Source organism: Eucalyptus grandis, chromosome 7, assembly GCF_016545825.1.
Source record: "Eucalyptus grandis isolate ANBG69807.140 chromosome 7, ASM1654582v1, whole genome shotgun sequence".
Classification (NCBI taxonomy): Eukaryota; Viridiplantae; Streptophyta; class Magnoliopsida; order Myrtales; family Myrtaceae; genus Eucalyptus; species Eucalyptus grandis.
In genome coordinates this window covers 57,385,886-57,412,860 of record NC_052618.1, presented here as the reverse complement: position 1 = coordinate 57,412,860, position 26,975 = coordinate 57,385,886, and the positions used below count along the sequence as shown (strand labels likewise).

The 26,975-nt window shown below is 39.3% G+C and overlaps 3 protein-coding genes across 3 annotated transcripts; 1 reads left to right on the top strand and 2 right to left on the bottom strand.

Moving 5' to 3' along the window:
* Positions 1–3,165: 3,165 nt before the first annotated feature.
* LOC104454422 (hypothetical protein) lies at positions 3,166–8,816 on the bottom strand. Its single transcript, XM_010069260.3, has 11 exons — positions 8,400–8,816; positions 7,686–7,728; positions 7,414–7,467; positions 7,246–7,309; positions 6,690–6,746; positions 6,254–6,360; positions 6,080–6,118; positions 5,435–5,523; positions 5,237–5,315; positions 4,590–4,637; positions 3,166–3,823 (listed from the first exon to the last, which is right to left on the bottom strand). The coding sequence occupies exons 1-11, from the start codon at positions 8,579–8,581 to the stop codon at positions 3,743–3,745; spliced, it is 843 nt and encodes a 280-aa protein (XP_010067562.2). The 5' UTR covers positions 8,582–8,816; the 3' UTR covers positions 3,166–3,742.
* A 2,720-nt stretch (positions 8,817–11,536) lies between these two features.
* Positions 11,537–16,786, top strand: LOC104454421 (DEAD-box ATP-dependent RNA helicase 18). Its single transcript, XM_010069259.3, has 11 exons — positions 11,537–11,913; positions 12,493–12,729; positions 12,867–13,127; positions 13,499–13,578; positions 13,681–13,786; positions 13,860–13,973; positions 14,248–14,346; positions 14,441–14,530; positions 15,011–15,117; positions 15,293–15,436; positions 15,883–16,786. Exons 1-11 carry the CDS (start codon positions 11,623–11,625, stop codon positions 16,151–16,153), a joined length of 1,800 nt encoding a protein of 599 aa, XP_010067561.1. The 5' UTR covers positions 11,537–11,622; the 3' UTR covers positions 16,154–16,786.
* A 2,885-nt stretch (positions 16,787–19,671) lies between these two features.
* LOC104454420 (LOB domain-containing protein 12) lies at positions 19,672–20,913 on the bottom strand. Its single transcript, XM_010069258.3, has 2 exons — positions 20,678–20,913; positions 19,672–20,055 (listed from the first exon to the last, which is right to left on the bottom strand). Exons 1-2 carry the CDS (start codon positions 20,831–20,833, stop codon positions 19,702–19,704), a joined length of 510 nt encoding a protein of 169 aa, XP_010067560.1. The 5' UTR covers positions 20,834–20,913; the 3' UTR covers positions 19,672–19,701.
* Positions 20,914–26,975: the final 6,062 nt, after the last annotated feature.

Below are 26,975 nucleotides of genomic sequence, written 5' to 3'. Positions count from 1 at the left end.
AGGTTGCCTCGAACTTGTTGGCCATCAGTAAGGCTTGACCTCGCCTAGCCACCATGAGATCGGCCTTGCCCACCTAGGTGATGTAGACCTAGCGTTGGTCGAGCGAGGTTAAACCTCATCTACATTTCTATTCTAAGAATAAAAAATTTATATAGTTATCAAACATCTTAAAATGTTTAAAAAATGTTCCCGAAAACAAAATTAGAAAAAAAATATTTTTGAATAAAAATTATTTCCGATAACAGAAACGTTACTAAATATACCCTTAAAAGTCTTGTATTTTTTTATGTTTATATTTGCATTACATAATTAACTTGATCCAACATGTTACCAATTTTATAATTTGTGCGAACATAATTGAGGCATCATGACCATCATTTTAGCCCTGGAAACAAACTTTCCTCTCATCATGTCAGACTTAGTAGCACAATGATGCCACGATGTGGATTTGGAAACTTCATCATTGGGCCTTCCTCATGCCAAAATTGTCCCAATTCTTTTAATACCATATTCTTGACACCATCTCCGTATTTCCATTTTTAAGTGGTATCCACAGTCCACGTAATGTGCGCACCACGTTTATGGATTCCTTCTCTCCTTTTTTAAACCTTATGTTCGAAATTTGTCAATTATGATTCTGTAACATTGCTTGGTCTTGGATATATGGAAAATAGCTCAGCTAGGTCTATGCAAAGGGTTGTGACACTAAAGCTCCATCTGTTTAATGGAAAATAATATTTGGATAAATATTTTCCTAAAAAAGACTGTTTATTGTCGCCTGAAATAATTATCAAATAATTTTTTTCCATTTATTAACAAATATTTATGTATAAATATTTTTTTGATTGAATAATATAATTTTCTTAATTTTTAAAGAGAAATAAATGATTATTTAAAAAAAAATACTTTTTAAATCATTAAATTTTCGAAAAAGAGCCATTTAAGATGATATGACCATTGATGTGCGATTCAAAAGCTAACGAAGCTCTTGCACAATTTGAAAAGCATCTATGCTAGACGTTAGAAGACTAACATTGAAGAAATCAAAAAGCACGTGGTGTCCCAAACTAATGTCTAATCTCGAGGCCAAATATGCATAAATTGATAAAATAATATACTATAGATAGTGATTATTTTCGCTTTCGGGGTAAATGTTTTTGCAAGTACTATAAATGTAGCATCTTTTCACACAGCGAATGATTATTACTAAGAGAAAAACAGGAACGACACACGTTTGCAAGCATGACGTTCATGAAATCGGTGGCGCATCCGAAGCTCAATGAAGTCGGCGAGTTTATTTGCTGTTGAGGCACATGAAGGTACAAGTGTACTTCTAATAACCTTTGATTGCCTTGTCCGGCAATGGATGATATCTTAACAAAACTATCGCTTATAGTAGGCAAATACATTCGCTTCAAGTGCAAGCTGCGCCTGTTGTTTTGCAAACAGAGCTTTCTTTGATGTGTATGAACGGGACGGATGGCCTGGATATCTTGCGTGCATATGTAAAGATCAATAGAGCCAAATCAGATATTTTGCTCGCGTTATAGAAAAAAGAGAAGGGAAACGAAATGAAAATGACATTAAAGATCGAGGGTTGGATCCGGTCCAGACGATTTTCTGTTTCTTTTTATCTTGTGGAGGGTAGGAAGTGGGCGAGGCATGATGTGGCTTGACTTCAAATGCAAGGTTTGCCCCTGGATAAATGGAATTAAAAAGTATGCACGTCCTTGTCACTTCTACTAGGCGAAAGAACTCAATCATCGGTCGGAGGAAGGAAACGGAAACGACAGGAGAAACAAGACATAGGGGGGGGGGGGAGGAGAGAGAGAGAGAGAGAGAGAGCAAGTGTGGACTTTTTTATTATGTTTTAGGGGGTTTAGGTAAAATGATTAACCAAACATTAGGTGACATTTCAGCTTCAGTTGGTGGCAGCATTTACCTAATTGCTTATTCTGGATTCCTCACCCGTTGGGGGAGCTTCTTATGTTAGAATAGATAGCTGGCAATCAGAACCATTTATATTCAATGGAAGCATGTGATGGATTGACCTCATATGCACATGCATGATTTGTCTAGAAGAATGACGATCTGGGCATTGTCCATTTTAATTCATCATATGCAATGCGCTTGCGGCTGAAAGAACGCCGCACTATGTTTTTCAGTAAAGATTTTGGTGTGAGGTGGATTGTATTATTAGGTGATAAAAGGGAGGAGTTGTGGAGTGACAAAATTTGATTTTTGTTCTGATCAGATTCGTCTATTGTTTAGCCTAATGAGTGAAGCGTAATAGAGAACCTCGAAAACTTAGAAAGGGCTTTTGAAAAAAAAAAAAAAAAAAAGATAATCAGCTCCACAGAATCAGCACACGTCAGTTGCAGCTCATTTCATTTGATCTTTTCCTGTTCAAGGGAAGAGGATTGTCCTTTTCTTGCTTTCTTCTAATTCCAGTTAAACACACGGATTTCATTGCCTTCAGCCCCTGGACACCCGCTGAAGTTTTTTCATCATAATTGAGCAGAAGGAAAGGTGATGCACTGCAGTTGCTTCTACGTGAGAGAGAGAGAGAGAGAGAGAGAGAGAGTAATTCTTCTGATGACTTGGTTTCAAGCAGATCAGACTACGTTTTCCTTGCTTCTGTTCTTCCTTATGTCTCCGAGGGCTAAGTTGTCAATACAGCACAATTTATATTTCCTTTTGGCCAAACAATAAATCAACATCATGCGGTACAGACTCCAACCTCTACCGTGCGTTCGGTGATTCCTGACTTAGCCCAACCTACGGTCACGATTCTAAGATACTTCACACGGCGGTTCATCATTTACAATGCCGCGTGAAACGATGTCAACCGCTGGATTTACACGGTTTCAAGACTACATTGCCTTACGTCTTGGGCCCAGTCCTTTCGTTCTCCCACTAACATCCATGCTTCACCGACCAAAAAAAAAAAAAAACCATCCATGCTTCAGCGTCAGATGAAGTTAAATGACCATGATCTCACACAACCAAACAAACAAACGAAAGAGAAAACTAAATGACCTAATCTCAGCATACTTTCGAACTTGCAATAAACAAGAACATCCGCGTCTGTTGACTTCCTCATCATGTCACAACATCGTTTGTTCACACTAACCAAAAATCAATTGAATATAGTGAGAAACCAACTGGAAACCCATGGAACACTGGCATTGAACGTTAAAAGCTCTTGATGAACTTTGTGATTTCCAAGTTTTGTCATCCAAATTGAAATTTGGATGCACATTAGCAATAAAGCATGAGTCAAAGCCCATAAAAAGTACCTAACACTAAAAAGATAACCGTAGATCAATTATATGACTAACTCATCGATCTAACTGAAGAATCAATTGAGCCTACTGACAATTTCTTAAAAGAGAAGAAAATTTCATACAAAGAGGTTAGCTGGCAAACATATAATGAACTTCGTTCACAGAAGCAGTATAAGAATGTAATCGTGATGAGATTCAAAAAGAAATATCCTCAACGGTTGAGAATTTGGAGCTTTCAAAAAATGCAATAACAGAGAGAGAGAGAGAGAAAGAGAGAGAGAGAGAGAGAGAGAGAGAGTCCTCCCACGCCTTCGTATATAGGTGGTATTGATCCCAAAATCGAATCTTCGATGTCAAATTCTCAACTTCGAAGACTGCCTCTTATCTTTAGAATGTGCACCATAAGAAGCAGCCGGAGATTATTGCCCAATGAATCTTGAATGAAAATTGATAGCTTAAAAGCCAACAGAAGTATAGGAGCTTCGGTGACCTTCAGAAGGCCCTCGAAACTTTTGCACTAGAGACATGACTAAACCCTGCAAACAATAAAGCCGAATGTAAGTATAAGCCAACTTGTACAAAGATTGACAAATGATACAAATGCACATAGCCTCCAAAAGGCTAGCTGGCGCGGCACAGACTTCCATAAAAGTTGCAGGGAGACATATTTTAAGCTCCATTCTCTTGTACACAATTTTTCTTATACAACAAAATTTTACTCGATTGAGAGTAGCAAAAGGAGTCCTGCATTCGTACAATAATGCCAGTTCACTGTTTTCTGCAGTGTGCACCCATTGTTTTGGTCATCAATGAATACTTAATTGATTGATCTAAACAATGTTTTCAATAGAAAAAAAGGGCTAAGATTTTGCTATTCGTGTAGATCTAATCTGCTCAGCAATGGAAATTTTCAAGAGCACGTGAGTTGGACATCAAGAATGAAGAACTTCCATCTGTTCTTCTGATTGGAGGACAGGTAATGAGATCTTGATGAACCAATATCTTTGAGAGAGATACATGTTAAACATAAAATATCCTGAAGTTCTAGTCCACCTGTGCACGTATAGGCCTACATCCTGCCTTAAGTTGTATCATTTCCAGTGTGAACCCAGTATTATTTCCCCAGAAGAACTTCTTAAGATTTAGTTCTCTTCATTTTCTGCGTTCAGATAAGTAAAGTCTAGTTCAATTAAGCAAAGGGAGAAAAAGATTCACAACCAAAGCATAGTTGACTAACATTATAACTTATCCTGTTGTTAGCACATGATCATTTCAAAGTAACATCATGCATGAGTAGGGTACCTGTGTTCTATGTGGCAAGCTAGCCCAAAACTCTAGGTTTGGAAATGCCTGAAAAAGTAGTGGGAAAAACACCCATAATATTAGATAACCAGCAAATAATGAAGCAGCACTAACAGTAGAATTTGTCAATAGCACATTAAATAACAAAAGGAACACGCGTGCCTTTTTGTCAAAGTATATAGAGGTCCTAATTGAACCTTTGACATTCGAATTTCAACAAATGACATTAACCGAAAAAGATTAGAGAGGATTTATTCCCTAAACAGCAAGGCAAGACAATCCAGAACAAAATTAGCAGCTACCATAAAGTTCTCGAATTTACTCAACAGAAGGTGATGTGACAAATGAAAGATGTGAACAAAGAAAGGAACTAAAAAAATCACCTATATTAGCAGGTACAAGAATGAGCCGTGTAATGAACAATTAAAATGCTACATGTAGCAGCCATGCAAAAGAATTTTGCATTGTCTCATTTGTAGGTGTACAAGAATCACTCAGTTCACTATGTGAGGTGTGAGAATATCAGGTAATCCGTGTGAGGATTAGGATGATAATACCTTTAGACTTAAGAGTGTACTAAAAGTGAAATTCTGATAATGGAGGCATTTAGCGAAGAAAGAAAAGTAATGACTGGGTTGGAAACGTACATCTATACCATGAACTCCAAGCATAAAGTATCTGTACACTGTACCGGCAAGTAGATACCCTCCAAAGAGACACAGGCTTCTGTAATTCAGATATACACGGTATCAGAAAATCCAGACAGCATTGTCAAAGTTAAATTACTTGGACAATATATATTTCACAAAAATTTAAAGGACCTAAGAAGGAAATAAGAACCTCACATGATCAGGAGGAAACCAAACCAACCCCATCCATGTCCGTGAACGTATATTATTTTAGCACAGCCAGAAGGATGCCTCAACGATGTAGCCTGAAATTAAGACATACGTAATGTTATTCCAGATTCTCCCAACCAAATCAATGCATCTAATTAACCTTCACCATCAACTTTCTTTTAACAGTCATATAAGCAAATAAAACATGCATCTTTAGCTGGTCTCCAATTAATGTGATACACAGGAACAATGCCCGAGTTCTAATATCATTAAACTTCGGCATATATTGACTGACTCTTCACATCTCTAGCTAATACTGCACCAATGATCCTGCTATTTGATCATGACTTCACTATTATAGTTTCTGTCAAGTGCTCTGGATAAAGAAGAAACTATGAGAAACCACTTGATGCATCCCTGATAGAATTATGATGTTGGTGATGATAAAGCACCAGAAAACGGTCTCATCCTCTGAGCATTGTATTAACCATGGAACCAGAAAGAACTTCAGGACCATGGAAAGACAAAAAAGAACACGTGCTCATGTGATTTTGCTAGGATCACACATACATCCTCTTGTTCCATATCCTACAAACACATTGTTAACTGAGGGAGAATAAAAAAAAGACTTCCAGTTTTTAGAGCACTCACATAGTCACAAGTCCCAGATTTCTCAAGTAAATTTGGTCCCTGTTGGAGTTGCCCAAATCAAAATCTCGTATAACAAAGAAAAAACAGCAGAGAATATACAACCATGTTATAATATAACTATGGACTCCGAGCAACCAACTAGGTTATGGAAAATGATTTTAGTCAGATTCTTACTTGAACTCTACTTGGATCACATACGATGGATACAGAAAGTGAACAATTAGACTTGCCACCATCACTTATCATCTTGACAGTGACACCACTGTGTGGTTTCTTCTCATCTGCGAGAGTCAAGATGAAAAGAACATGAATTGATATCTCAAACAGATACTACATTTGCCAAGCATGGGCAGTAGCTATACGGTAAATTTTTCTTACAGCTGCATTAATACACATAAGCACATATTACATACAAATGTTTTCAACCATGCAAACATATACAGCGACAGATTAAGAGGGGGACCAGCAGGGACCCTAGCAGCCCCAAGCATGTGCAATGTGCCTGGAAGTCCAAGAAATCAACCGGTTCAATTGGGTATGGGCTGGTCGTTTGGTCCCGATTGAAAATATATCAAAAAACTAATTATCAAAGAAGAGATATTTATCTCACCTATGACATTAACATAAGTGCTAGTTGCACGCCCAATTGTCTTGCATACTGGATAGCCTGCATTTATAAGTTCAAAACAAATTTTTATCCTATGAGACACTGTAGTTAATATTCAGAATATTACAGAACATTTTCAACAGCCAAGCATGTGAAAAAATCTCTCCTGCTCCCTCACGAAGCAATGGAGTTCAGACCAACTGAATGCTAAAGATGGAATTTAGTTGCAATCATAAGCCCTAGTAGAAACAACTTACAAGCTAATCAACAGGAGGAAAGGAAGCTGCTCTCTAAGTCTAAGTGCTACATGGTATTATGTGGATGGTAGTGGCACATACAAAACTAACGAGAATATGAGGACTGTACAAAAACTATTGTTACTGGGTATTAGATAAAGCCCTTCAGACCAGCGATAGAAAGAAATTTGCCCAGCCACAACATATTGCAAATATTGATCCATTATGCATAAGGAAAACAGCAATCGCCTGTCCAAGCAGTAAAGCTACAAAGGTCTCATTGTAAGAAAGATGGATGCACTGGAAAGCGGCAGATTTCATACCACCAACATCATCTGTCACAAGAGCACTACACTCCATGCCGCAGTGTGAAGGACCTCCACAATTCTGTAACACAAGTGCTGCAGTCAAGCTACAAGAGAATCCAGGAAATCCAATAAATAAATATAGGTCCAAGGAGAATCCCCAATTCAAAGGACTTGAGAATTTACCGAGCAGTCAACACATCTGGGTGGGTCGTGATTGAATATCATAACGCCGCAGAGCTGCTCAAGAGAATAGCCGTTCAGAGCTACATCAGTGAATCAGCTAGAACTCATGTAAATTACCAACTCTCTACTTTAAAGCCTATTGAGAACTGTATCTTGTATAGACAGATATATGGGTCCCTATAGTGGAGTTTACATGCATCAAAGTGCAAAAAACTGAACACTCGCATGGAGGAATTTAATAATGAAACAAATTGTGACCTGTTGGAGACAACCTGAAACCAGAGCACAGTATCATTTGCCGCCACTTTGTAAAACCTGCGCCACATATAGAGAAGAGTTGTGATTGTTCTTCTGAGCCAAATTAACGTGATCGATGTCCATTCATACAATTATACAGGCACACCAAAACAAAAAAAAAAAAACAAAAAACAAAAAATCCAAGGCTTCAAGTTACTAGTTGCATTTGAACACATCATAAACTATTATGTACACTTCGAGATTAGTTCAAATGTAGTTGAAGATGACCTAGCTTAGGATATGCCGAACAGCTAATTGAGCTTCACACACACCAGTGCTCAGTTCATGATAGCGACCTCTATCACGACTCATTAGTTAACCTTTAAATGTTACAAACACGTCAATTCCAGCTAAGATTGGCCAACAAGGGGTCCACCTGAGTAAATTACGAATCCGACACAGTGAACTGGCAGATCTAACGCCGAGGCTCTCCGAGAGAAACCTACGACATCAACGCCCCAAACAACTGCAGTATGGCGACAGTATACTAGACGCGTTGCAATCGCGAACGAACTTCAATCGATACCGAAGGTGTGCTGAACTACGGCTAAACACGTCGCAATCGCGACGCTCGCTGGCGTTCGTCCGTATCTATAAGCTGAACATCCGATCGACGACCGGACGAGCGACCTGCTATTCGCAGACACCGCAGTGAATTTAAAGCTCGGCGGAAGCGGGAGACACGTTACCCGTCCTCGCTGAGCACGCCGTGCGGGAATTTCGGGATGGGGGAGGCCAAGCTGTAGTTGTAGAGCCGGTCGCGATCGGGGAAGCTGAGCTCGCACGCCGCCGCGGGGGCCGAGCTCCCCGCCGCCGCCGACGCCGCGGCGGCGCAGCTGAGGATCGCCGCGAGAAGGAGCAGCCGCGCCATCGCCTTCGGGCAGGAGATCTTCGAAAGAGCTCAGCCGCACGATTCCCTCATGCGAACGCTGGGGAGTTGCAGAGGGATCGAGAGAAGACTCTTGACCGAGAAACCGAGATGAGAGTGACGTGGCGCGGAGTGAGGAACGGGAGGAACGGGACGTGACGACTGGCGAGTGCTTCCAAGGGGAATCGGCCCGAATGGGGGGAAAGGACCCGAAAACATTCGGCTGTTTTGGAGCGATATTTTTTATGATCACGAGACGCCCGGGTTTAAGTTTGGTTTTTTCTAATCATTGATTGATAAGTTGTGGCAAAAAATAATGGACGCGATTACAATCGACTTGGAAGTCCAGCGCATCTGGGACCATCGATCGACGTCGGTCCCGCTGTCAATAGTGAGGGTGGCGCGCACGAGCGATGCAGCTAGTGATTTTTTGCTATTTTCAAACTGATCCCCCGACTTCCGGAATTCTCCTCCTCCATGTAGTCTTTCGCGCTCCGGCTCCCAAGCTCCATCCCCCACCGGGACTCACCGCGAGAAGCTGTCATGGTCGCCCTTCTATCGTAGCCGGTCGCCACCCACCACGAGAAGTTGAGACCGATTTATCACGATTACTAAAGGTGCGCATAACAACCTCTAACTTTTGTTCCATAAACAATTTTTTATTAGGCACTGCATTTACGGAATAGAAATCCGTTTAATAAACATTACATTTTTATTTTACGGAATAGGTTTTATTCCGAAATAGGTTTTGAATAAAAATCAAAAGTAAAATTTTCTACTTTTTTATTTCGAAATAGAAATCGAATAAAAAAATTTCTCATCGTTCGTCAACTAGTTCTTCATTCGTTCTTTGCCGACCACCGTCCACTAGTTGCAAGCCATTGCCCACGCCGCCGTTAGATTCTTCTTGCTACCACCACCGCCGCTCTGATCGCAACCATCCGTAACCGCTATTCGCCGGTCTGCCACCGTTCAAAAGGAAAAAAATTTGTGTCGTTATCAAACGAATTTCTATTTTTAGAGTAAAAATTTGTTGTCGTTATCAAACAGTTATTTTTATTTAGAAACTCTTCTAGAAATAGAAATAAAAAAATATATTTCTGTTTTATAAATTATTTCTGGAACAAAATGGTCGTCATGCGCACCCTAATGCAGCTTCCTATCATGCTTTACCTCACTCTCTCTCCTTTCAAATGTGAGCCAAGGCGTCCAAGTGTCATATTAGGTTGATCACATGCCGAGGCCTTAACAATCTCGGATTTCAAGGACGCATCCTCAAGTCCGAGGCACGGGATCTTAGGTTTGAGGTGTCGTGGCCTCACACTTCAGGGAGAGAGAGAGAGAGAGATAGTGATGATGTTGATCAGGGCATTTTGTTGTTGCGTGTTTTGATTGTAACGAAGCTAGTCTTCTTTCTTGGTTATGGTGGCCGCGCGAGTTTCGAGTTGGTGGTGGTGGTCGAGTTGGTGACAGCATTCGAGCATGACAACAAAGGATTAAAGCTGGGTTGAGCCAAGCTGTGGACATGCTGGAAATAGATCACATATAAGCTCTGTCAGCGTCAAAATATACAAATGGCTTATACAGCATTAATAGCTATGTCAGTCAATGCCATTAGTTTTTTAATAAAAGGATTTGATTGAATCAAATTTTGAAAGTTCAAGAATATCATTTAAACACTCAATAAAAATTTATGAACTATTCGTATCATTATATCTTATGTATAGAATAATGGGAGTTTGCCATTATTCTTTTTTTTTCTAAAGATTTGATGATCGCCCTTTCTTTTTCAAGCAAGATTATGATCATGCTTACAGAGTTATATTTTCAGATAAAATTTAACCCTCAAATTGTAATGCAAGAAATTATGATCAGTGCTATAAATATCAGGCTATCAACTGAGTTCGTAACACTTCACGCATCAATTCGTTGGCAAGATCTATGAGGTTATTTCTTCCGTCGTTTCTGGCTAATTCGACGCATTTTTGTTTCTCATTTTTTATTCCCCTCGTGAAACCCAAGCTGCTTTGTCTCGAGCGTGTTCGACTACGACTTTATTATTCCCCTAGATGGTAATTTGGATTTTCTTTTCCTCGGGATATAGTTAAGTGTATTATTGTTCTTACCCCAAAACAGAAAAGTGTACCGTTGCTAATACGTGGCTATTGGGACAACAAAGCGAGAATAAAATATAAAAACGAATTTAAATATTAAAACTTTACTCGATATACGGAACGGTGTAGTTTGTTTGTATATGAAAGCATTTATTAAGTTGAATATCCATACCCATTGCATATGAAGGCAAATACGAAAAAATGAAGAAATTACAGAGGAGAATTTCAAATATTTATCTTTTTTGGAAAAATGAACACAATCATGAAAATCCATACGAATTGTAAAATAGCAAAAATCAAATTTAATTGTTTGCTTTTCTTCCTAAGTCTTACTTATTCATGCCCAAGTTACGAGCTTTTATTCCATTTGTGTAATCTTTAATTATAATAGGAACGTTATCGCCTTTATTACCAAAAAAAAAAAATGGAACTCTAAAGGTAGAGAAAAATTATAGTATGCAGCAAATGTACATTAATTAACTAATCAAGTCCATTCGAGTATTAATTGAATTTCAACCTGTGCTCATGCAAATCTCTATTCATTTGCAACCGTTTGCTTTCCTATCTGCATGGTTATTAATTGTTAATTGAAAATGACCCATCTCATTTTTCTCGACTATATGATAGATTCATGAAATTAAGGGAGTAATATGTAATTTTGCAAACTTTGGGCCCTATTGTTTTGCAACAGCACGAGAGTTCGTGGGGATTTTGGGCGTTAAGCCCATAAAACCGTCGAAATATTCTCGATCGAGGCCCGGCCCAAGGGCACGAACGCAATGGCGAACGACGCCGCGGCAATTACAGTAATTTTGCGGTAAATTGAAGTCCTCAACAGCTAGAACGGCGGAACCAAAGAGCCCCAGCCAAAAACCCTGAGGCGAAGTAAAACGGCGCAGTGCCGCACCGCAGCCACCGAAGCCCGCCGAGATGGAGGACGAGCGCCGCGATGGCGACGGCGACGGCGACCGCAACCGAGCTCTGACCGCCACGCGCTTCTCCGACCTCGAGCCGCCCCTCTCCGAGCCGGTCCTCGAGGCCCTGAGCCAAGCCGGCTTCGAGTTCTGCACGCCGGTGCAGGCCGCCACGATCCCCCTGCTGTGCAGCTTCAAGGACGTCGCCGTCGACGCCGCCACCGGCTCCGGCAAGACCCTGGCTTTCGTCGTCCCTCTCGTGGAGATCCTCCGCCGCTCCTCGTCCGCGCCGCCCAAGCGCCACCAGGTAAGGCCGCCGCCGCCGCCGCCGCTCGCTCAGTAGTTCACCTCGCGTTGCCTGCGAGGAAACGAGTTGTTGCGGCGCTGACTCGAGACCGTTGCGATGCGAAGTGTGGTGATGTTTATCGCGTGAGGAAGTCGGGATGGATACGATAGAATATCTGCATATGGGTTGTCGTGGTCCGGCCGAATTATGGGTTGTCTCCATGAAAAAAATTCACTTCGACCTCCGGTGTATTTTAATGCTAGTGCAACGTGGTCGAGGAAAATGTGTGAATTTGCTATCTGTGCTTGTTTTTGGGAAATCACTGCATAGCGGTTAGCTCTAATGCTATGCTCACGGGTTGTGTATCGTCTATTGCACGGTGTTCGGTCTCGGAGTCTTCGTGCAATGATTGTGTAGTTAGTTTAAAGGCAAGATGGGTTGCTCAAATAGGTTTTATTTGGATCATGGTTTGCACTGGTTTGCTGCCTAAGGGGATGCTCCCAAGCGGTGGCTCTTGTGAATATCTAGTGGATTTCAATAATTGGGTAACAGCTCTAGTTTCAAGTCTGATTTGTTCATTGAAAATTGGAATGCTTGTAGGTATTGGGGATTATTATTTCGCCTACCAGGGAACTATCATCTCAAATCTACCACGTGGCGCAACCTTTCATTTCTACACTGTCAAGTATCAGGTCCTTGCTTCTAGTTGGAGGAGCTGAGGTTAAAGCAGACATGAAGAAGATAGAGGAGGAAGGAGCGAACTTACTAATAGGTACACCTGGGAGGCTGTATGACATTATGGATAGGATGGATACCTTGGATTTTAAGAATCTCGAGGTGTGTATGCATGCATCATCTTGTGTTACTTTTGTGCTGTTAAAGCTTGTTATAGAAATGGCTATCACGTGTACCGCACTACCTAGTAATTAACTGCTACAGCTTATTGGTACATCTAATCTTGTTAAATGTACCAGATTCTAATTTTGGACGAGGCAGATAGGCTCCTAGATATGGGATTCCAAAAGCAGATAACTTCCATTGTATCTCGCTTACCCAAACTTCGTAGAACTGGCCTTTTTTCTGCTACTCAAACTGAGGCAGTTGAGGAGCTGGCTAAAGCTGGTTTGCGAAACCCGGTGAGGGTCGAAGTTCGAGCTGAAACAAAACAACAGGATGATTCAGCATCATCACGGGATGCAGCCCCTTCAAAAACACCTTCTGGCCTGTTCCTTGAGGTACTATGCTCCTTTTCAGTTTTAGTAAGGAAAATTTGTACTCCTTTTACTTCTCAGTTTTACTAACCTGATAATAGAGATGGACAATTCTGGATGGTGTGTGTTGCTATGAATATGAAGTGAGGTAATAATTGATCAAGTACATCTGTGAAATCCGAGCCTCCAATTCTTGGTCATGTAAATTTGTGCATGGGGTTTCGACTTCCACGCCCTGCAAGAGGCAGGGCAAAAGTCTGAGAGTGAGTGTAGAGTAGGCATAGAGCAGGACTGACCAAAAAAAAAAAAAAATTTGTGCGTGGGGTCCAAGCAATCCTCCTATACTTCATTCCAATTCTTGTGTCCATGGATCTTGATTCATACTTAATTTGCAGTATTTGGAGTGTGAAGCAGACCAGAAACCATCACAACTCGTTGATTTCCTTATTAAGAACAAGTCCAACAAAATTATTGTGTAAGTTAGTCATTGTTGTAAAAATTGAGAAGCAATGGGTGCCTTGTTGTTGCGGGCCATCAAGTCATCTCATGCTGAAAAATGATGTGCAAACTTTGGCAGTTACTTCATGACTTGTGCCTGTGTTGACTACTGGGGAGCCGTTCTTCCTTGTCTTTCAGCTTTGAAAGGTCTTTCTTTGGTTCCTCTCCATGGGAAAATGAAACAGGTAAACGAATGCTATTTTATGCATTTAGTAGACTTATTTTGATTCTTTAACTTTTCTTTTTTGTGTTCTATAGATTGTAAGAGAAAAAGCATTGGCTTCATTTACGTCGCTTTCAAGTGGCGTTCTCCTATGTACTGATGTCGCAGCTCGTGGTCTGGATATTCCGGGTGTTGATTGTATAGTGCAGGTCTGTTGGTCTTGTATTTACCAAAGTGTCATTGATTTTGTAATTGTTAGTTTTCATTTGGTTAATCAGCATGATTGTTGTTTCATCAAAAACTAAAATCTTGTCATTTTGTTTACTACTGAGCTTATCTTCCACTTCCCAACTGTTAAGCATTTTGAATGGATTTTTGTATCAAACCTAGAATAATACACGGGATATTATTTTATAATGGATAATTCTCTTATAGATGTTTAACTTGATGGTAACATGATTATCTTCCCTGTTATTTTGTCAGTATGATCCTCCTCAAGATCCAAATGTTTTCGTACACAGAGTCGGCCGCACAGCTAGGCTGGGCAGACAAGGAACTGCAATTGTGTTTTTGTTGCCTAAGGTTTTAATTGATATTTTATATCTTCTCATGTGCAAAATTTTAAATTAACTTGTTCCCTAAAATGACTATGTATCTGTTCCTTGTATCTATTCAGGAGGAATCTTATGTTGAATTCTTGCGGATAAGAAGGGTTCCTCTCCAGCAAAGGGAGTGCAATGATAATGTGCTTGATGTTGTTCCCCTGGTAAGCATGGTTAAGATGATAATGGCTGCAAGAACATGGTTGTACATCCTTATTGCCAGTTCGATGCATCTTTGCTTTTTTTTTATTTGTGTTATTATCCTGATTTTCGTTTTCTGGTCAACTTTGCCTGTACATCTTTGTGTTGTGTGGATGTGAGTAAGAGTTGACAATTGTGCTTCCTTTTTCCTTTCAATGGTCCTACTAGAAGTGTAATACTTTTAAGCTTTCTTATTATGTCCACTACCTGTGTAAGAAACAAGTCACAGTTACACCATTAGAGAGTCAACAATTGGATGGACCCGGTTACATATCTATCTTTAAGTTCAGATGTCATCCATCTAATGGTGAATGTGAAAAAAATTTCTTTACACTAGCAGTGGACCTAATAATAATCCTATTTTTATCACTATAAGATTATATATCACTTCTTCTGTAGTTTTCTTGCGGTTGATCTTAGCATAGAATATAATTTGGTGTCAGATGCGCTCTGCTGCAAGGAAGGACCGCGATGTTATGGAGAAAGGAGTTAGAGCATTTGTCTCATATATTCGAGCTTATAAGGAGCACCATTGCTCTTATATTTTCAGGTCAGTAAGAATTTTTAGATGTCGGAAATAAGGACTTGGCCTAGTTGCAAAGCATGATCCAGTCACTTGGATTCAACTTTTTTGTTCTCTCCCATCTTATTAGGATAGAAAGATTAGGATCTCATTTGATGTTTATCTTCCCTCTCTCCATATGTTTGGTTTATGCTTTTCTTAGATGGAAAGAACTTGAGGTTGGGAAGTTGGCAATGGGATGTGGCTTGCTGCAGCTTCCTGGTATGCCTGAGGTGAAGCACCATTCACTTTCCACGGAAGGTTTCACTCCAGTTGAAGACATTAACTTGGAGGAAATTAAGTACAAGTAAGATTTATGCCTAATCATGCTCTTTTCATTTTTCGCTTAGTCTGTCTTGATACTCATTGAGTTGGGGGAGTACTTGTAGATTATGCCCATATGTTAAGAGCATATATCTAAATCTTTGCACTCTGTTTCCTTAATACACCGCAACCCTCTTTTCTTTTCATGTAAACAAATGATCTCTCTGTCCCAGCAAGTTTTCTGAAACTTTCTGTTGAAACTTTACATCTAAACATCAGCTCTACTGGAACCATTGTCGACCATATTGATCTGAATTTTCTAGTAAGAGTGAAAATTGACCGTTCTTTTGCCCAAATAATTCTAGATGGGCTTGCTTTCAAAATATTTTGATGATTAACCTCCTACCTTGTTTATTCAATGGGTAAAAGGAGGTCTTCCCTTCTTCCTGCATGCAATTGCAGTAATGTTTTCGGATTGCTACTGTCCAGGGACAAATCTAGGGAGAAGCAGAGGCAGAAGAACTTGCGAGCTAAGAAAGAGGCACCACAGAAAGATCCAAAAACCCATAAGCCGAACAAGAATGCAAATGCCGCATCCAGTGTCATGAGGAAGAAAACGGCAAAACAGAGACGTGCAGCTCAGACAATTGAAGATGAAGACGAGATGGCTCAAGAGTACCGCCTTTTGAAGAAGTTGAAGAAAGGAACTATTGATGAAGATGAATATGCCAAGTTAACAGGGACAGAAGATTTGCTTTGAATTGGTTGGCCGAGCCATCTCAATGTCATGCCATCTCAATGTTGTGAAGATGTTGAGACTTGAGACAAGGTTCATCTTGAAACTTGCCCACCGTATGTATCTGCATGACAAGCAAATGATGGATGGAAGGTCAACTTTTTCCTTGAAAAGCTCGAAACTGACAACAGGAAGCCCCAAATATCGATTCCGGAATCTCTGGACGACCATCAACTTCACCTGCAGCCATTGATGCGAATGACTAGGGGTTAAGCGTAGAAGGACCTCAGATTATTTGGCATCCCGAAAGGATACCCTTGTTTAGACAAATCCGGCAGCTGAAGAGTATGACTGGAACCAGAAAGAACCATGTTTCACTTTGATGCTTTAAAGTCATAGATGTAAAGCCTCCAAGGAAAGCTGGGTAGCTCTTGGTACACAGTTTGATTGATCTATGTTGGTGATAGGCTTGCGTTCTACCTTGAGAAAGAGTAATTTAAACCTGTATATCTGTTCATCATAGCATGAGAAATTGACGCAAGTGAATTGTTCCTTTTTCCTTTTATTCCAGTTGTTTCTGGGAGTTAGAAGGTGGTCGACCTGTGACTCTTCAATACACGGAAGTGCAAGCAATTGAAATTTGTTGTTGTGATAGTACTTCTAGATTTTATTTTATTTTTACTTCTCTCTTCTATGTACATGTGTGGGCGATACTCACGTTCGCACAGACGTGGATTGCACCCTGGATCTAGTACTTTCTGCCCCACCCGTCAAAGCCTTTACCATTAAGGTTGCATGCCTGTCGGCATAGTATTTCTAGATTAATTTTCAAGGATTGCATGCCTGTCGGCATAGTACTTCTAGATTAATTTTCAAGGATGTAATCATGCTACTGATAATTGGGAACAGAGGAGGAACAGAGAAAGTTCCTTCTCCCCAACCGAACATCAGAGCACTGGGATGGTCATCGGATACTGCGTTGTGCAATATGGACATTACCGCTACGCATTTCTTGCGGAACTTAAGGAGCCAAAGCGATATGGTTCGTGGAAGCATTGAAAGCATTGGCAAGTGACTCTGACCTGGACGATAGCGTATTGCGCATTTCCACCGCCATTTCCCAAAATATTGATGGAAAAGGAGGTTTTCAAAAAGTCAAATAAGGAAAGAAATTTTCTTGTTTGCCATATAATGGAGACAATATGCTAAAATGTGATATGCATGTCACACATCTCAATGAAAACAGATTTGACTGTCTTAATTAAAGGAGCACCTTAAGTCTAACTTGTTAAACACTAGTCATAACCCAGATAAGTGGACTAGTCCATTCATGCAAAAACCGGTATAGACATCACCCGACCACTAAATTAAATACTAGTTAGAGCCATAGTGACGCAGAATGTGCCGACTGTGGCATTGAAGTGGATACTAAATGGACTAAATTTGGAAATGATTCTTGGAAACAAAAAATGAGAGCTTGTTTTGGAAGAAAAGAGGAGTGAGGTTTTGCCACCATATCTTTCTATCTTGTCCCCACAAAGAAGCAGCAAATGGAAGTTGATTAGATGAAAAGCAAGATGACTTTTTCTCTCTTCTCATGGTGCTATTAGGTGAAGAAAGTAACTCTTTTCCCTAGAGTGTTAATTTCTCCTCAATTTCACCTCTCTCTCTCTCTCTCTCTCTCTCTCTCTCTCTCTCTCTCTCTCTCTCTCTTCAACTTCATTCGATTCTCTATAGAATCTCTCACTGCTCCCACTAAAGGAGGTTCTATGCACTGAGCCCCATTAGGTTCATTCATGGGAGCTAATTTCTTGCAAGTGGCCATCATCCTGACCTTTGAAATGGAATGCCTCGCGACTATAAATCATCAGGAGCTCCTCACCCGTGAAGTTGCACAGGAACGACTCTCGAACCCTCTCGCCCAAATTCAAACGCTTCTTTCGTTGACCCTCATGCATCATGCTGTCATCATTAATCGTGGGACTTTTCCTAATTTTACATATGCCTCTTGTGACAACGAAATCATTAGCTATTTGACCTTAACCGTAAAGTGGGGGCAGCAAACGAGGATTCTACCCCTAGATCATCTCCCACTTAGCATAGTACGAGAATTGCCTGCGAAATAGCGGCGAAAACTAATAATTAGATACAGTCGTGACAATTCATATGAATTTCTCTGTACATACAATTGTATGGCAACCATTTTTCTCTTCGTTGCAGTAGTCAGATTGATTTAATGGCGATGGAGAGAAATACTTAGAAAATGTTGTCATGTTTGACTTGAGAAACCCTTCCGTATTTATTAAAAACTAAAAAAAGAAAGAGCTAATCAGGAATCTTTAAGTCAGTTGTCGCTCTTGTCGTTTCTTACCTTCTATGACATAATGTTTGATTCGACACAATATAATATTTGGAGGTGGAATTCTTAAATAATAAAAACCAAGATAGAGTACATTGATAACGTATGCTATCAGAAATTTATTCGTCTTCTCGACGTCCTTTGCAATCCCACGAACGCGCTGAGAGAATTCTCTTGCACTGGCATTCACGTGAACATACTTGAAAACTGTCTTGTTATATCTGCTGTCTCATCGAGCTCCTCTTAGTTGTAATTATAACCAGTTCTTGTTTTATTATATACCTTGCAAAAAATGGTGGAGTAGAGAATGATGCTGAAGATCTTCATTCTCATTGTAAAGAAACCTTACTATCAAATTGGTGGAGGAGCTATCCAGAAAATTTAAATGATTTAAACTTACGTAATTTGAATTCTAGTGCTTGCAATATATAGATACATTTACAAGTGAAAGCTGAGGCACGAGGGTTTGGTCTCAATCGACTATTTTTCTTTTTTTTTTGGTAAATTTGTGCATCTTGAGAGACTTGGTTATGAAGGTTTGTCGATATTCACATCTCTTGGACATGTACAAAACCAACTTTTCCGGGGCGAAAGTCCAAATGAAATTTCTTTTCTAAATATCACTGCTTAATAATCATTCTCTTTCACTCAGAGCTTTTTTTACTACTGCAATGAAAAAAGCCCGAGATACATGTGTAGTTTGCAAAGCATTTGTGTGGCAAAGAGAATTCTATGTCTTCGACGTTGTCCTGAGACTTCAATTTTCAAATCCACTGGCCGGCCACTGTCTTTCACATGTACCCTTGCTGATGATCTTAATACTTAATTAGTTGCTTGCCTTTATTATATAAATTAATAGCGTTACACAATATAAGGAACCTTGTTCATCAATTCCATCTCACATGCTAGCGTTGACCCATCAACTTACTCCTGTTCCAAACTCTAGCTCATTATTTTATTAGTACTAAGTGGTGTGGCTCTTCAGCATAACTATAACGTAAATTAGTTACAATCCCGTAGTTAAACTGCACTGTACCCGAGTAAGAACATCAAGAGAGAGATTCTCCGTTTGGCCTTTATCTCTCATATAGGACATATATATACTTATATATGTTGCTAGGCATTAATCGATGCATGTGTTGTGTCAATCTCAATTATGACTACGTTAAAAAAGGGCCAAAAAGAAACAAGGAAACACGACTACTTTTATTCATTAAGAAACCATGTCATGTCCAAAGAAGCTCTCTCTCTTGAGAGACTCATGAGTTACATTGCTGGAGTTTGACGCCAAGTTAAAGTACTGAGGGAGGTTATTGTGGAGGAAGAACGACTTGTCGTCTGAGCTGTCCATCGGTACAACTGGAGACGGCATGGCCACGGGCTCTTGCTGGACTTGTATGCACAGGATCTCGGCCTGAGCCACAGCGAGCTGCATCTGTAGCTGAGCCACCTGGTTTTGGAGGTAGGAGATGGCGCCAACGCATCCGTACACGGGGTCTCGGACTCTTGCATTGGCTTCGTACACAAGGCTGCTCACAGCATCAGCTCTCTGATGCACTGGTAGCTCCTAAAAGAATTTCGGAAAAAGGATATCTGATCATTAAGTATGTGAATCATGATTGATCTAGGAGTATATATTCATCAAGATTAAAGTTTGAAACCAAGTTCTTCCCCATGGAAGTTTTCAAGTAGGAAAAATGTTTGTCCAATCGCAAAGACATAAAACAGTAAGGAAACTAGGTCAAAACATGGGATGTTTCAACAAGTAGCTAGGGCAAGATTGATCTCATTATGGACCATTGAAGATGTTCTAGTATTGATTCTGAACCAAAAGCTGAAATATTCAGGCGAAGGAGTTGATATAAGGTGTTGAGCTGTCCTTTTGAGCGAGGTGAAAATTTTTGTGAATATGGGGTTGAACAAGATTGATCTATGCATGACTGTGAATGTTATAATATAGCTAGTAAACTATTGCCTTCGGTTCTTTATATACTCCTATATCATGTTTGAGTATTAATTCTAAATCTTGAACACATATAATACTAAATATGGATGATTTATTGTGCTTTCAAGATCATTGTACGGATCAGTAACCTCAAAGAACGGTGCAAATGCTTGAGAATTAAGAAGCGTTCCATTTACTTTCGGCTTCGTTTTGGGGGGAGGGGATGGAGAGAGAGAGAGAGAACCTGCAACATTTTGCTGATGTTGCTCGCACCAAAGACCTTGTGGACAATGGCGAAACGGTGAGGATCATCTGGAGGAAAATAAGGAGCGAATATGCAGCCTTTAGCGCATCGACGTCTCAGCAACTTGCAAGATGCACAAGGCGAGTTTCCCCCCATTTCTTCTCCTCTGTGTTTTTCAGAAACAAATATGGCTTTCTAATCGAGAAGAGAGAGGAAGGAAGGAAGAGAGAGAGAGAGAGAGAAGTTGGACTTGTTGAGAATGAGCGTTGGCACTGGATATTTATAATCGCGAACGACGTGTGTGATCTTTTTCCACTCAATCGAAAAAACCAACTTTTTCGAGAAGAACACTGTTTATGTTTATATTAAGCAAGTGACAAAGTGTGTGTGTGTGTGTGTGTGTGTGTCACTATTATTATTTTATGGCAGGCGTTGATGTTGTGTCTGAGCTTTACCTAATAATATATCAAGCAAGGTTCAAGTTCTGAAGCAGCACATTTAATGCCCAAGAATCTTAAGCATCCGCCCATTTTCAAAATGGGTCCTATTCTTCCAGTGGGTAAGAAGAGGAAGAAATCTCGATACATACATAGATATCCTTTCCATCCTGTTCAGCTTTGAGCTAGCGCTCTAAACCATTCTAATTAATGCTGCTGATTCATGATATTATTACTTATCCAAAGTCATTGAAACCAGTATTACATAGTGAAAGTATATGACTGTTGCTGAATTTTTGTAGTAAAATTAGATAAGTTAATGGTTAGAGAAATTAACTTTTTCCATGTACTGATCCATCTTTTAATTAGTGGCAAGCTCAAGTGACAAAATAAAAGTCGAAAGAAAAAAACTTGTAAGACATAATAGAAATGTTCATTTGATTGATTCATTATCTTAACATCACTTGATTCTCAACAAAAATGAAGGTTTAAAATATCAAATTGAAGACATGACTTTTTATATTCAAATACTATAACACTATCTCACATGGCCGAAACTCGGATGTGCTCCCCATTGAAGACATTCCCTTTCACCTAAAATAATTATGATAGGTAAAGTATTACATGAAATTCATTGTATCATTCCAAGTGAAGACGAACGCCGTCAACGAGAGTGATTAGGTGGCCTTTTACCCAGATATATGGTCTCCACGTTTCTGCTCCTCTTCTGATTACTTTCTAGAAGAGAAAGAGAGAGAGAGGGGGAGGTTATTAGACCTGTTTCCTCGTTTAAGAGACCGAGTAAGTTTAAAAACTTTTGAATGGTTGATAATCACCACGTCTTGAACTGCTCAAAAACCCTAATCCTCAAGAAAATCAAGAAAATCAAGATCATCAAATGGAGGAGGATCGACTGAATGTTTGTTACAGACATTCACGTGGGTGGGCAATGCATCTCTTTCCTCTTATGATTACTTTCTAGCAGAGAGAGAGAGGGAGAGGTTATTAGATCGAGTTTAAGGTGCCAAAACTTGGCATTGATAGATATTTAAGTGCCAAAAGTTAGGAAAGTGACACTTAAGTGCCAGAATCGGAGAAAAATTGATTACTTAAGTGTCAAAATCGGAGCAAAATAAATCACTTAAGTGCCAACAGTGAAAAAATTCGGCCGAAATGCTAACATTGTGATTTTTCAGCGACACAAGTCCAAAGCAATATCGTTTTGCACGTTGAAATGACTAGACAAGTACAAAAATGATGTCATTTTGTTGCTAACTTGACTAAATAAGTAATATAAAAATTAATTAAATTAAATCTAAAATATATATATTATTTTTTTATTTTTAAAAGGAAAAAGATGAACTAAGGGCTCAACGCTTGCCGTTGCCACCTCCCTGTCATGCCGGGACCAGGGCCTGATGACCCTAGTCGACCATCCCCTCACCATCGTTGATGACGGCGGGGAGGCGGTGGTGGCAAGGGTTGAGCCCTTAACCACTGCTCATCTTTTTTTTTTTTTTTAAATTTGGATTTTAAATTTAACTTAATTAATTTTAAAATTAAAATTCAAATCGTCGCCAAAATAACGTTATTTTTGCATTTCTTTGTTGAGTTAACTCTCCGGCAAATCATGTAGGCGAGCAATTAATAAAAAATTGTCACGTAAGATTTATCGCAAGGTTCACCGAAGGTAACACTCAAGTGTTTCATTTTTAAAAAAAAATGATACTTAAGTGTCACTTTCTTAACTTTTTGCACTTAAAGTGTTTCATTGTACTAAGTTTTGGCATTTAGATTTTTTTTGTTTTATTAGACCTATTTCCTCGTTTAAGAGACCGAGTAAGGTTAAAAACTTTTAAAAGGCTGATAATTTAAGGTTAAAATTTTTTAAAAGGTTGATAATCGCCGCATTTTAAACTGCTCAAAAACCCTAATCTTCAACAAATCAAGATCATCGAATGGAGGAGGATTGACGTGAATGTTTGTTAGACATTCACGTGGGTGGGCAATGCATCTCCCTCTCTCTCTTTCCATGGATTTAGTCAATGCATGATGGTTTGACTACAATAATCATTGATTCGATCAACTTGATGGTCACGAAGCCAAAAGACAGGAGACTGATCTGGTCTCGTGCTGCAACATCCATCGTACATAAAGTCTAGGATGGAGCCTACAAGCAGGTGTCACGTTGCTCAACAATATTTTTCACGCGTAGTTGATATTTGCTGCAATATTGTAAACATGAAACCTCCACTTTGATGGATCTTATAAGTTTATCACATAAGTAGTCTACGAAATAGTCCGCACTATTCCGTGACACAATCTCTTTTCTAATTGATATATATATATATTGAGACATGGGATACTATCAAGTCGAGATTTAATATTTTACATTGAATGCCAATGTAGAAAATAGAAATCCTAGTTTTTTTTTTATTTGGCGCTTGGCAATAGAAATCCTTGTCATTTCCACTTCTTCTTTTTTTATAGTCTTTGTTAAACAATAACGTGTCAATATCAAAAACATGAAGCCTTCGTGCATTGCGGTAAATCGGCCAATGCCATCCACTTTTTCTTACCCCTTGAGCTGCACAATCAAAGTGGAAAACGAGGGTTTTACTTGAGCTTTTAGCCGTCGATGCATGTTGCACGTTATAATTTTATAAATGTCCCATCCACGTTATTTTTCATCTCCTTTTGGCTTCAAATTCGCACGGCCCTTCATTCGACAAATTAAAAGGACGAACAGTGATCATACATCATGTAATTCAACAGGAACCCTATGACTGTATCACATCATGTTTCACATCTGCATCGTTAAAATTTCCTCTACATTGCACAACTCCAAATGGAATTGCTACTTAATTTAGTTGGTTTTAAGAAACTTTTTGGATGTTCAAACACCTAGCTCTACAAAATTTAAAAAAAAAAAAAATACCTAGCTCTACAAGGAAACCTACCAAAGGCAATTAATGAGATCCTGACATCAGACCAAAGCTTTAGGAATTCTTTAAAGGAAACTTATTTCGAGAGAGGTCATTTTATATGTGTAAATATAGATTTCTCTCGCAGAATTTGAAGAACCCTAACTCCCATCGCTTTTTCAATACCATCCGCATTAATTGCTCGTCACATGATTCCAAACTTTCTTTCTAGTCTTCCGAAATAAAACAAGCTTTCTTGCTCTTCTCACTGTCTGTCTGGAATCATACGAATCGATTTTTCTTTTGCTTCTTGCAACAACTTCAAGCACAAACACATTTAATGCTGATTCTCCTCTATCGTGCTGTGGCCCTTTTGTAATTATTCTCTCAATGAAATACGATGTCTCGCTGCACCATTTTTGAAGTAGCTTAACCCCAGATTTTCACAGAACCCGATCACCAGCAAAATGCGTGCTTCTATCTTCGGAGCTGTAGGGAGTGTTTGGTCGTATCCGTCCATCGGTTTACCCTATTTTTACCCTACCGTTTCATGGAAAAATACCCTTCTCCAGACCCTTTTTTAGCATCGATTTGATATTATAAGGTTCATTTCGATCTTCCTATCTTATGATGTTTCCATTCTAGATTTTGAACAGAAATTTTCGACGGTGGGTAATTCATTTTCCACTTTATAGTACTTGTTAGTAATTAAATAAGAAATTACTTGCCGACACGTGATGACAGAACTTAAACAATTAAGCATATCTCAAATGAGAAAATGAATTGTATTTTTGAACTAAGGTTAATTGGAAACCCGTCCCTATCTAGCGAGGTTGTCTCGCTGACAAGTAATAGGGAGCAGAGCCGCCATTAATGGCCTTTGTCATATATTGTTTCCAAACCCTAGCTCTCAGAACATGAAAGACGACCATCGTAACGTTAAGAATCTCTGCTTGGTTCCTGTGGTGGGAAGAAAACGAAAGAGAAATTTTGAACATGGCTTCAGTGAAATTAAATTTTAATTAATAAAATTTCTCATTTCTAAAATACTACTCTTCTCGTGTTATGCGTCTCCAATGGATCGAAGACAACTAAGTACGGTAAAAAAAAAAGTACGATGACTCGATCACTCGTTAACAAAATCCTTCAATATATAATTAAATTAGATTATGAAGATAAAAACAGACATCTTCCACCACCTTAGAAGGAGGGAAAAAAAAGAGAAACGAGACCTTCGATGCGTTGCATTAAATGATCAGCAGCTTCGTGTTCTATGAAAGATTCATTTTCGAGATGCATGGTCTGTTCTCTATCACGGTGCCGGTCGTAATTAAGACTGTTTACATCGGTAATCTCGCTGCTAATTAAAAATATTATTGGAGTTGTCTTTCCTAAAAAAAAGAAAAGAAATTGCCCTTCTGGTTGAATTATTTAATTATTTCGGAAGGTAGATGAAACTTGGCGACGGGAAATCAATGAAGCGCATTGTTGTCACGAATGGTGCATTATTGTCATATTGACCGAAGGTTGAAGAAGCATAGTTCAAGCCCTGTTATTTTTTTTTATTTTTTATTTTGGTACATATTTGATAATAACTTTGCAAACTCCAAAGCCTTAAAGTTGCTTGCTTTAGTAAATATTATTAAAACCCCTAGTACGGGCAAGCTCGTGGCAGGAAGTGGACCGTCCGATGCGGAGCCCGTTAGGACTTCGTGTTTTTAGATCTTTTAGGTGATTTTGGGCTTTGATCGCTCGGCCTACAAAATAATTTGAGTGTTCCCAAAAGCCTAAATGTATACTAGGGTCGAGGCCCGAATGTAAATTTAGTATGTGTAAATACATTTATATATTTATATGTGTAAATACATTTATATATTTATATGTGTAAATACATTTATATATTTATATGTGTATGGTTATTTAAGGGCCTGTGCTATGCGCGGGCCTCCCTCCTTGCGATCTATGATCGGTCAAAACTATAATCGAGTATACTGATTTATAAAATTATTATGAAGATATTGAATTTGATCTTTCTTTCTTGAATGCAATACAAGATTAGTGTTTCATTGTAACTAGGCCGTTGATATTACAATTTTTTTGACAAACTAGTGAGGAAAGTACATAAAGCACTAATGGCGTGTGTGGTGATTATGGACATGTAGACACGGTTTGACTAAATCATTTATTTAATGCGGCATTGCATTAGTTTGGAATTCAGTTATTTTGACATATTCAAAAAAAAAAAAAACCTGATATTCATTTAAACTTTATTTGCTGTGCAGAAAAAATGGACATTTAAAAAAAAAAAGTCTTCCAATAAGCTATTTTTCAGACAAACGACAATATTTCTTGGTATTTGGCTTAAAAAAAATAAACAGAAAAATATATTACATCATTTTATAAGAAAATTTAATTTGATTTTCCTAAATAGTCATACACTATCCAGATGCCATTGACTTGCACATGGATAGCTTGAAACGGGGTCAAGCACTAGGGTCTTAGATTTGGCCTTGATGGACCCTAACTTAGGCTTTGGGGACTTGAACAAAGGGCACAAGCATGAGCACCAATCTTGGGTTCACAATGGCCACACCCATGAACTTGGTGGTCATGCTCGACTCCTTACTACCCCAGCTCTAGTCCACAAAGGTCGGGCTTGAAGGTCTAGTGCTTGTGCCCAAATCCTTGACACTCAAGCTCAAGTCTATTGAGGCTAAGCTCGAGTCCACAAAGGTTAAGTGCGAGAATTTGATGTGAGCGCCTTGGTCCCCAATGCTCAAGCTTGAGTCTTTGACACTCGAGCCTTGTCCATTGAGGCAAGGCTCAAGCTCGATCTAATGTACCTTGGCCCAGCCTCAATGGACTTGGGTCTGGGTGCCAAGACCTGAGGTCTCAAGCTTAGGCATAGGAGATTTGAGCACTAGCACTAGGGTCACA

What these genes read in the sequence shown, in the direction of transcription:
- LOC104454422 (XM_010069260.3), bottom strand. Translation starts at nt 8,581, where the DNA reads ATGGCGCGGCTGCTCCTTCTCGCGGCGATCCTCAGCTGCGCCGCCGCG. An exon ending in ATACTGTGCTCTGGTTTCAG is followed by an intron (nt 7,468 to 7,685) that starts GTTGTCTCCAAC and finishes TCTCTTGAGCAG; the next exon opens with CTCTGCGGCGTTATGATATT. An exon ending in TTGGAGTTCATGGTATAGAT is followed by an intron (nt 4,638 to 5,236) that starts GTACGTTTCCAA and finishes CTACTTTTTCAG; the next exon opens with GCATTTCCAAACCTAGAGTT.
- LOC104454421 (XM_010069259.3), top strand. Translation starts at nt 11,623, where the DNA reads ATGGAGGACGAGCGCCGCGATGGCGACGGCGACGGCGACCGCAACCGA. An exon ending in TCCATGGGAAAATGAAACAG is followed by an intron (nt 13,787 to 13,859) that starts GTAAACGAATGC and finishes TGTGTTCTATAG; the next exon opens with ATTGTAAGAGAAAAAGCATT. An exon ending in TTGTGTTTTTGTTGCCTAAG is followed by an intron (nt 14,347 to 14,440) that starts GTTTTAATTGAT and finishes GTATCTATTCAG; the next exon opens with GAGGAATCTTATGTTGAATT.
- LOC104454420 (XM_010069258.3), bottom strand. Translation starts at nt 20,833, where the DNA reads ATGGGGGGAAACTCGCCTTGTGCATCTTGCAAGTTGCTGAGACGTCGA. An exon ending in ACATCAGCAAAATGTTGCAG is followed by an intron (nt 20,056 to 20,677) that starts GTTCTCTCTCTC and finishes AAATTCTTTTAG; the next exon opens with GAGCTACCAGTGCATCAGAG.